The sequence below is a fragment of the Myotis yumanensis genome, unplaced genomic scaffold (genome assembly GCF_028538775.1).
Source record: "Myotis yumanensis isolate MYYU_CA2020_CCGP unplaced genomic scaffold, mMyoYum1.0.hap1 SCAF_3, whole genome shotgun sequence".
In the NCBI taxonomy this organism is placed as follows: Eukaryota; Metazoa; Chordata; class Mammalia; order Chiroptera; family Vespertilionidae; genus Myotis; species Myotis yumanensis.
The window spans coordinates 164791504-164802676 of NW_027223754.1; the positions used below are offsets into that span (position 1 = coordinate 164791504).

The window sequence follows — 11173 nt, forward strand, 5'->3', positions numbered from 1 at the left end:
AACAACTTAGATGAAATGGGCAAATTGCTTACAGGACATAATTAAAACTCCATTAGAAGTTATTACTTTTGACTTTTGAATCTTTGATATGGAGATCTTTCTCTTGGTTAACAAATGGAATTATTGTCTTCCTGTCTTCCTATCTCCTCTATCCCAGGTGATGATGCTTTCAAAAACTATCTTAGAGCTCTCCCTGCCCTTATTTACCTCAAAGCATGATTTTTCTATTTGTAATAACACTTTAAGTCCTAGAAGAGAAATCTAGATATTTATTTACTCTTCAGGGGTTTCTAAATTCTGTCAAGAGGGATTACTTTTCACCCTATAGCATAGAGAGAACAGGATTATATAGGTGAGCCATGGGAGAATTCTGAAGATTGACCTGGATTATCTGTTTTTTCTTAGTCACCTTGGTTTTGGGACACCCGACAGTGCTGGCATAGCTATCCGTTTCAGGTAGGATCTGAGCACTTATGTATGTGTATAAAATGGAGTGGGGGACAGTGCAAACACAGGATAGATAGCACATATCCTTGGTATTCTTAAGGGATTAGGGGCTGAGTCTCTGAGTCATATATACAGGGTATCTATTTCTAGGGCCCCCATAGCTGTGAGATCCAGTGATCTTTTTGTTCCAGTTCCCCATTATCCTATATAATAAAAGAGAAGCATGCAAATTAACCATCCCTTCGCTATGCTCAAGCCACACCCACAAGCCAATCAGGAGTGAGTATGCAAATTAACCCAACTAAGATGGTGGCAGCCACTGAGCTGGAGCGAGCAGGAGGCTTGGGTTGCCCCCAGCGGTGGAGGAAGCCAAGCTTCCTGCCTGCCCTAGCCAGCCTGGGCTCCGCTCAAGGCTACAAAGTTTCAATTACAGAAGATAAATAAATCCCAGAAAGAAAAAAAAAAGAAAGAAAAAAGGAGAGGCTGGGAGCTTGGGTCGCCGGAGGGCATGGCCAGCCTGAAAACAGCCCTCAGCCCCTCACCCAGGCTGGCCAGGCACCCCACCGGGACTCCCCCACCCTGAAGGGGCTGTGGGAAGCTTGAAAACAGTCCTCAGCCCCTCACCCAGGCTGGCCACACCCCCATGAGATGAGGGTCCCCACTAGGGGGCTTGACCAGCCTGCAAACAGCCCTCAGCCCCTCACCCAGGCTGGCCAGGCACCCCAGCGGGACCCCCACCCTGATCCGGGACACCCTTCAGGCAAACCAGCCGGCCCCCACCCAGGCACCAGGCCTCTATCCTATATAATAAAAGGGTAATATGAAAATTGACCCTAACAGCAGAAAGACTGGTCATATGACACACACTGACCACCAGGGGGCAGACGATTAATGCAGGAGCTGCCCTCTGGTGGTCAGTGTGCTCCCACGGGGGAGTTCTGCTCAGCCACAAGCCAGGCTGATGACTGCCAGTACAGCGGTGGTGGTGGGAGCCTCTCCTGCCTCCCCAGCAGCGCTAAGGATGTCTGACTGCAGCTTAGGCCTGCTCTCTGCTGGCAAGTGGACATCCCCCGAGAGCTCCCGGGCTGCCAGAGGGATGTCTGACTGCCAGCTTAGGCACGATCCCCTGGGGAGCGGGCCTAAGCCAGCAGGTGGACATCCCCCGAGGGGTCCCAGACTGCGAGAGGGTGCAGGCCAGGCTGAGGGACGCCCCCCCCAAGTGCACAAATTTTTGTGCACCGGGCCTCTAGTATTCATTATATTCCCCTAATTGGGTTGGAAACAAAAGCAGCTTTCTGGCACTTAATGAAGTGCTTTCTGGTTCAGGTGTCCTTTTTGAATCAAGGGTTACTTGGAGTCCCCTTAATCTATACTAGAAAAAGGTCAGGTGTTGAAGAAAAAAAGGCCTATGTGTATTTAATCCCTTGAAAAGCATTAATTGCCAAGAATTTTAGATACACTGATTTTATTGTGCTGTAGTATGTATTAACTTTATCTGATCTCTAAAAGATGAGAGCTGAACATATATATCCAATATAATAAAAACCTAATATGCTAAGTGTCCGACCAGTTGACCAGTTGCTGTGACACACACTGACCACCAGGGTGCAGACGCTCCAACTGGTAGGTTAGATTGCTGCTGGGGTCCAGCCAATTGGGACTGAGCAAGACAGGCCCACACCCTGGAACCCTCCCACGGTCTCTCCCTGGCCCTGATCGTGCACCAGTGGGTTCCCTCAGCCTGGCCTGCACCCTCTCGCAATCCGGGACCCCTCAGGGAATGTCAGAGAGTTGGTTTCGGCCCGATCCCCTCAGGCCAGGGCGAGGGACCCCACCAGTGAACGAATCCATGCACCAGGTTTAAGTCTCCATACCAACCCAAAGCCCGTTGTTAGCAATTGAAAATCTTGGAAGATGTTGGGGAGAAAAGACTTAAGTCATTTCTTATGTTTTTTATGGATATTGGTCCTCCAAGGCAGAGATAGTTGCAGAGATAGAATGAATCTTTGACTGGTTGGTATTATAACTATTTCTTTCTCTCTTTCAGCCTCTCACAAGTGGGCTTTATTACTATTATATCATGGAATTGGCCTTTTATTGGTCTCTAATGTTTTCTCAGTTTACAGACATTAAAAGAAAGGTAAGGACACTGGTTCCCTTGATTCCCAGTAACTTATTGCATCCTCCTTCCTAGAAGCTACCATTACTGCCATTGTGATGGATTCTCTGTCCTAACTGGGACCACAGAAAAGGGAGAGAGTAGGTTTGATGGGACTATTAGCTCTTTGTAATGTTCTCAGAAATGAGAGTTGACTAATGAAGAAGTATATTTGAGGCCTTCAGGGTAGCCAAGATGAGAACAGTTAACCAGCTAAGCATACCCTTTTCTTTATTTTTCTCCAAGGCTCTTACATGTGTAAAGCTCAGGAAGCTAGTCAGAACTTAGGGATAGAAAGGCATGATCCAGGACAGGCCTGAATCCATAAAGTCTAAATTTGGCTTTTGCTTGGCATTAGGGGCCCTGGTTCTCTTTCTGCTTTTCCTTCTTGGTGACCCCACTTAAAGAATTTCAACTGGGGGGGGGTTCTACATTATTTTGTTTACCGTTTTCTTGCTATTATTTAGGAAACAAAGATTCAGAAAAGTGAGTTGACTTGTCCACATAGTGACAAATTTGGAAATAACTTAGGTTTTTTTTAACTAGACAGAATCTTCACCTCTTATTGTTGTCCACCTGACATAATGTAGTTCCAGCAGCTCTAGCCCTAATCTGTTACTAACCTATGGTTATTTTTGGTGAGAAAACCAAAATTAGCATTTATGGGAATGGACTGAAACTAATCTGGGTTGTTAGTTGTTACATAACCTACAAGCTTGATACTCAAATCAGGTGCTTTTCACTCTCCTATGGTCAGGAGAGACAGGTCCCCTTATTAAAATTTTATTTTAATACATTACACAAATATAAAGGTTTAAAGACATACTAGAATGTATACTTTTGAACCCATCCCCAACTCAAGAACTAGAATATATCACTGTATCTGTCTATGTGGAAAACATAACTTTTCATCCTTGTTTCTCCTGCCTTCTCCCACCTTCTGTTCCTCACTGGGCTAAGAAGTATTTATTAGCTATGTCTGATAACTCAGGTATTTAGGGATTTCTTCAGGTCTACCCTTGGCATTGGAATCCAAGAAGAAATTAGAGCTTTTTGTATTTTTTGTTAATCCTCACCAGAGGATATTTTTCCCTTTGATTTTTTTAGAGAGAGTGGAAGAGAGGGAGTAAGAGAGAGAGAGAGAGAGAGACATCGATGTGATAGACCAACTGGTTGCCCCCCCAAACCTGCAACCTAGGTATGTGTCCTTGACCAGGAATTGAGCCGACACCCTTTGATGTGCAGGCTGACGCTCCAACCATTGAGCAACACCGGCCAGGACTAAATTAGAGCTTTTAATCTGCTTTAAGCTTTATTAACATAGATTATGGGTCACTGATATAGAGAGTTTGGGTCAAATGTTAGGCAGCTTTTTAATGGAGAGTTTAAACAAAATGGAACTTCTAAGGCTGGGATAAGATCTTCAGAGAACAATGCAGAGCATTGAGTTGGCTAGCATCTCTATGGCCTTGCCTATACCTGCTTCTTCTATTTCCATTCCTTCCTAGGACTTCCTGATCATGTTTGTGCATCACTTGGCCACCATTGGGCTCATCACCTTCTCATATATCAACAACATGGTTCGGGTAGGAACTCTGGTCATGTGTCTACATGATGCCTCAGACTTCTTACTGGAGGTAAGACCCCAATTTCTTTTCCCTCATTATTCCTCTATTTCTCTCCTTTTCTTCCTGAGAACGGGCTTTCTCCTCAATTTAATTCTTTCTTCCTCCAGGCAGCCAAGCTGGCCAATTATGCCAAGTATCAGCGCCTCTGTGACACCCTTTTTGTGATCTTCAGTGCTGTTTTTATGATCACTCGTCTAGGAATCTATCCATTTTGGTAAGTGTTAGAGCTGTGGAGCTGTCGTAGGAATGTAGCTAATGATACCTTTTGTCCGTTTAGGGAGTAAACCACCAAGAACCTGATGCCCTGCTTTTTCCTTGACCTAACCTAACCTTTGTGGATTCTCACAGGACCTCAGTTCCCTTGCATAGTATTTCTAGTGAGGCATGATCTAGACTCAGAGCATCCAACTCACTTGGCTGTGGCATTCCTGACTCATCTGAGGAACAGTCCTCATTTTATGCCTCAGTAATTCATTTGCTTTCTTTTGTGCTGATCACAAAATTCTCAGGCTCTTCTTGCTTGTTTTCCTGCTCATATCCTTTCTCCCACCCTGACTAACACATACACACACACACACACACACACACACACACACACATATGCACACATGCCTCTCACTTCTACACTCACTACTTTATGGTACAAAGTCAGTGACTCTGTCGATTGGAGATCACACTTAGTCTGAGGGAATCAGCTACCAACTATTCTATATGTGCCTGGGGATCTGAGTCCTAGGATTACGATTAAAATTGCTGTCCCAGTTTTTTTTGCATATTTGAAGTAATTAATAATATAACTTACTCCATCAGTTCCTATGGTTTATACAGTGGAACTTTGGTTCTTGAACTTAATTCATTCCGGAAGGCTGTTCAAGAAGTGGTTTATTCAAAAACCAAATCATTTTTTTCCCATTTTTTAATTAGTAAATTGAATGAACTTGTTCCAGACCCCAAATGATTCCCTCTTTTAACCTTTCTTATATGTAGTACATGTCTAATGTACTGTTTAATCTATAAACACTTTACAAACAAAAAGGACATGAAATGTAAATGAAAATTTAACAAAGAGGAAATGAAATGTGTGGTAAAAAAATAAAAATTTGCATACATACTAGAACTTACCTTTAATGTTGAGAGCTATTAATGACTGAATATGGAGAGGAGGGAATGGAGGGATGTTATTGTTGGGAAGGGGAGTTCCCTTCCATAAAAAATGTCAGGTAGCTGTTCTGGGGTTCTTTCTCTCTTTTGTCTCTTTGCTCCACTAGAACTTGGTTCAGGCTCCCTGGGCCTCTGTCTCACTAAAAAACTATTCAATGATGTTTGTTTTTATCTGCATTTTAACACTTGTCTGAAGTGAAACACTGCATTGTCATTGAACAAGTTTATTGCATGATTTGCTACTTCTTAGGGTGATATTTCTCAATAAAATTTTGCATTTCTCCTAATTTCCCAAGCATTTTCTTGATTAGTGAAGTAGGAATATCCCTCCCCTTCTTCTCTGAAGAGAGCTCTTCAGCTGCTGTCTGTTGCTGTTCCCTCTGAAGGTCAACAAATAAATCCCTTGGCCTCTACATATTCTTGAAATTCTGTCACAAAATTATCAGCATCTACTGTGTTAGAGCTAGCAGCCTCTCTATGCCTGACTACACTATGAATGCCACTTATTTTCTTAAATTTATCAAACTATCCCCTACTAGCCTTAAACAAATCACTTTCAACACTCATTCCAGGGGTATCTTTTAGGAGGTCAGTATGCAGCATTTTCGCTTTTTCACATATCATTGTCTCTGAAATGCTACATTACTGGCTGCTTTTCATTTGTCAAAATCAACAATTTTTCTATTTCTTCAATTGCCTGTGATCTTTGTTTCTTGAACACTTTCACATCTTTAGCAACATCAGCTCTCTTGGTGGCCTCTTTATGTTTTAAAATTGTACTAGTTATTGATTTCATCATGCCATATTCAGTAGCCAAATTAGATATGCAAACACCTCTCTCATACTTTGCAATTACTTCTTTTTTAAGCTCTATCATTGTTCTCACAACTTTCCTTTTCACTTTGCTATCACTAACCTTCTTAGGACCCATGTGACTTACTATAATATTTAATAATAATAAGCAGCAACTAAAGCAAATATATATATATTTATAGCACAATTTCCTGAAATGTTAACAATGTGAGGTTTAGTGGTAAACTGACTCATACTCACGCATTCTCTCCTGTTTGTCACCTGAGAGACTCGTGATTGATCATACAGCATGAAAGGGTTGTTGGGTTGAGAACCAAAGTTTTGTTTGATAACCAAGACATTTTTTCCATGAACAACTTAGTCGAGAACCGACTTGAAGTTCAAGATGGGAGACATTTGAGAACTGAGGTTTGAGTGTATATCTCCCCTTATCCCTAATGATAGAAAACTTCATAGGCTGCCTTCCTTTATTCTTTTCTCACTGTGGATGAATAGCCATGGAACTTCAACTGAGAGAAGGTACAGGGAGAAAACACAGGTTCTGCTTCTCAGGGAACTCAGCTTCATCCTTATCTGCCTGGCTTAGACTCTACAATCTGACCTCTGGTCTCCCTCTTCTAGGATTCTGAACACAACCCTCTTTGAGAGCTGGGAGATGATTGGGCCCTATCCCTCCTGGTGGCTCTTCAATGGCCTTCTCCTGATCCTACAGGTTCTGCATGTCATCTGGTCCTACCTAATTGCGCGAATTGCTTTCAAAGCCTTGATCCGAGGAAAGGTGAGGATGAAAGATGGCTTCTTTCCTTGGGGCTGAGTAGAAAGATGGATATTACTCAATAGACCTCTTTCAATCTAGCCTGGTGAGCCCCATCTACACAAGAGGACCCAGCAAAAAGCCTAGGGATCCATAGTTTTCACCTTTTCTATAAGTATGAGTGTTTAGCCTTTTAGGACATGACTTAGATGTAAGTCATGTCCTAAAAGGCTAAACACTCTTCCTTCTTTCTCCCTATCCTTTAGAAATGACTGTTGTTAAATAATGAACAGGAAGTAGATTTCATATTTTTGTTTTTGTTTTTTAGCTGGGGAGCCTTTTTTCAAGGAAATCATATGCAGAGCTCCAAGATAAAAACTGTAAAAGCAGAGATTGCCTAGGGCAGTGGTTCTCAACCTTCCTAATGTCGCGACCCTATAATACAGTTCCTCATGTTGTGGTGACCCCCAATTTCATTGTTACAAATTGAACATAATTAAAGCATAGTGATTAATCACAAAAACAATATGTAATTATATTTGTGTTTTCCGATGGTCTTAGGCGACCCCTGTGAAAGGGTCGTTTGACCCCCAAAGGGGTCGCGACCCACAGGTTGAGAACCGCTGGCCTAGGGAATGGTGTTGGTTCACAAGCCACCTCAAGATGACCACACTGTGATGTTCAAGATATGGTTTATGTAAGAGACCAAGTACTGGCCTCACCCCACTGTTGTATGAGGCAAGGGTCTTAAGTAAGAAGGGTATTTAGGATTTCAAATACCCATCTTATGCCCAGAGCCCAAAAGCACAGAGAGAAGTGTCATTTAATGATAAAATTCATAAGCGAATCCAAGTTCTAAAGCAGTCGGGCTTTAATCAGCCTAAGGGCTGGGGATTCAGCTTTCAATAATACAGAATCCCAAGGGGGAGGGGCTCTGCTAGAGGACACAGTGACTCTAGGACAGAGGGATGGAATGTTACCTGGGCATGTAGGACCTCTTATGTTTGTTCCTTACGGCTGCAATTGGTTACAGACCTTGCTCAGTGTGCCTACGCATCTTACTGTAGCTACAGACATCTCTTTTCTCCCGCTTTTCTTTCCTGACCAGGTGACTTACCCAGGAAGGATTACACCCAGATTCTGTATTCTCCACTCTTTTCTCACCTCCTTCCTTTTTTCTATGCCTGGCGGGAGCTGGACAATTTCGTCTCTTGCATGTAAGTGTATCTGTGCTTCTAGTATTCAGTGAAGCATGTCTTTCTGAATGTGTTTCTCTTCCTTCCTGCTTTCCTTCCTGTTCCCGTGTTTTCTGAAAGCATGCCCACTCTCCTGACCTTGGTAGGGCCATTGTTGACTGGAGCTCAATCTGCCAGATTTTCCTAAATGGAGTCTATTTTTTTCTTTTTTTTCCCTTTCCGTTTTTTTTCCTCCCCCTTTCCCTTTTTGAGCCTCCCTTTACTTCAGATCTAGACACACTGTGCTCTCTGGTAGAAATTTTCTAAAGATCAGGAATCAATTAGTTATCTGGGTTCAGAAGTCAACAGCTATTATAAATCATAGAATCTTAGGGCTAACCAAAGCAAGTGCCCCACTTCTTGGAAACAACAAGTAGTTTTGTTTCCTTTTCACCTTTATTTATTTACTTAAAAACAGCACATATTTATTATCCTTTAGTTCTGGAGGTCAGAAGTCTGTCATAGGTTTCATTGGGTTTCTCTCTTTTACTTTTATGGTCTATGGTAGAGAATTTGAAATATTTTGTTTTATATTCAGGATAATTTAGATTTGAAAACACTGCCCTAATCCAAACTCTTCATTTGAAAATATAAAACAAAAAACCTGAGGTTAAGCAGTCAAGATTCACAAATAGTAGCATGATTGGGACTGGGACTCTTTCTCCCTTGACTGCCAATCCATTTTTCACTATGTGGATCTTGGGAATGCCAAAGTTGCACAAGAGAAGTGATCTTGCTTCCAGGAAAAGGGAGAAGATTGGAGAAATGGTGTCATAGGATATTGCTAATTGCGCCCAGAAAGAATAGAACTACTGAAAAAGGCCCAGTATGGAACAGTTTTGGAGACAGAACAAAACTCAGGATAACCAATATCATTAACTGCAATCACCATTACCACCGGAAGATAGACACAATGATGACAGTCATATGCATTATTTATGTTGGCCTTTTTCTGTTTTTTGAGATGGAAGGAGAGAAAGGGTGTCTGGAGTGTCCCTCAAACCTAAATCAGAACTTGGGGAATGATTTCAGCTCTCTTAGGCTGGTTTTGAAAGATACACCCCTCAACCAAACTAGCTACTTATTCCATAGAGAATAAAAACAGAAATGATGAGAGAGAAACCCAGGAAGCAGGCAAAGGATATTCACAACAGTAGCCATGGTCCAGATAATATTTTGAGTCAAGTGCCACCAGAAAGTAAGCCAAATTGGGAACAGTGCCCAAACAGGGCTCTGTGGGCTTTGTCTTAAGTTTCCAGAAAAGTTCTGTCCTCACCTTTCCTACCTTTGGCCCCATCCCACCTAGGTGTCTAAAGATGATCGCAGTGATGTGGAGAGCAGCTCGGAGGAAGAAGATGTGACCACCAACACAAAAAGCTTCTGTGGCAGCAGCTCCAGCAATGGTGCCAATTGGGTGAATGGTCACATGGGAGGCAGCTGTTGGGCTGAAGAGTGAAATGGTTGGTAAGGGGACTTAAGCACATGGACTTGTAGGGCCACCGGCCACCTACTCTTCTTGGGCCTCCCCAAACCTGCACTCCTGTGACTAGGGAGCTGCAGGCACTGAGGAGAATCAAAGAAGCAAATATTTTCACTTTTTTAAAAAACTCTGCCATTTTGTATTTAATAGCCTCCAGGTTCTTTCAATAATATTTGCTGTGTGTGTGTATGTGTGTGTGTGTGTGTGTGTGTGTGTGCGCGTGCGTGCGCGCATGAGTTTCATTACCTGGGTTGGGGCACAAATATGAACTGGGGCCTCTAGCCTTGCCTGGCCCACCTCAATCCCGGATTTGGCTGCATCTTGAATTATACTGATTCTGGACTATCACCTCCTTTGTTGCCCATGACTCTTGAGGCTCTGGCCATCTGAATGGAGCAGCCAAGTTGAGATTTCTGCGCTGTTCTTCCTTCAGAGCTGGAATATTTCACATGAAGTTGTGTAGAAACAGATAACCATGGATGGATGGCCAGGATTGCTGTGACCCCTAGCTAGATCTCCTTCCTACCACCTGGTAGTGACAGGGACAGCTGCTGATAACCCTGCTCTTTACTCAGTGGTATGCAGGGAGTGGGAGGTGGGAGAGGGTGAGCAGAGGGCTGAAGGAGGACAACAGCCACTGGGTGAGCTGTTAACAGTTTATACTATTGTTTACTCTTCTATGATTAAAAGTGCTTCAACCCTCTTCTGCTATCTCAAACCCTTTAGTGACTCTATCCCCAATTCCCTGAATCCATAAGCCAATTAAGGATTTTTTTCAGGTCTGATTCTAGAAGCCATTGGATACCAAATTTTTCCTTTCTATACATGCTGGGAAGAGAGTGCCTACGTTTTAGGACTTTATGTTTTAAGAAAAGATAAACATGTGTAGTAGTCACAAGAAAAAATACTGAACGGATTAAAGCATGTATATCACCAAACCAACAAAGACTTTGAAGAGCTAAGATACTTTTAGTTAAAAATACAGATACTGCCAGTTAACATTTTAAGATTATGATAAGTGAATCTAAGCAGATGTTTTCTCTTTTAGCCCATAGAGAAACAGTCTCCCTAATCCAGGTTTTTCTCTAGTTGAGGCCTTGGGCAAAATTACCAATAGTAGTATTCATGCATTGGCTGGTGTGGCTCGGTTGGATGTCATCCCATGCACCAAAAAGGTTGCTGGTTCGATTCCTGGTCAGGGCACATGCCCACATTGTGCTCTCAATCCCCAGTAGGCAGCTGATTGATGTTCCGCTCTCACATAGATGTTGCTCTCTCTCTCTAAAAATCAATAAAAAATATTTTTTAAGAATAATAGTATTAAAAAAAAAAAAAAAAAAAAAAGAATAATAGTATTGCCCTGGCCGGTTTGGCTCAGTGGATAGAGCGTCGGCCTGCGGACTGAAGGGTCCCAGGTTCGATTCCGGTCAGGGGCATGTGCCTTGGTTGCAGGCACATCCCCGGTGGGGGCTGTGCAGGAGGCAGCTGATCGATGTT

At 42.8% G+C, this 11173-nt stretch overlaps 1 protein-coding gene across 4 annotated transcripts in view; it reads left to right on the forward strand.

Moving 5' to 3' along the window:
• CERS5 (ceramide synthase 5) overlaps window positions 1–10379 on the forward strand; it is a 32370-nt gene extending 21991 nt beyond the window's left edge. For 2 of the 4 annotated variants that reach the window (XM_070410256.1, XM_070410258.1), the window contains exons 5-10: window positions 406–456; window positions 2495–2587; window positions 4114–4242; window positions 4341–4447; window positions 6829–6985; window positions 9503–10379. In XM_070410256.1, the coding sequence (XP_070266357.1) occupies window positions 406–456; window positions 2495–2587; window positions 4114–4242; window positions 4341–4447; window positions 6829–6985; window positions 9503–9652 (687 nt within the window). In that variant the 3' untranslated portion in view covers window positions 9653–10379. Of the gene's footprint in view, window positions 1–405; window positions 457–2494; window positions 2588–4113; window positions 4243–4340; window positions 4448–6828; window positions 6986–7538; window positions 7540–8069; window positions 8179–9502 lie in introns of all 4 variants that reach the window. The other 2 variants (XM_070410259.1, XM_070410257.1) reach the window with 2 other exon arrangements.
• Window positions 10380–11173: the final 794 nt, after the last annotated feature.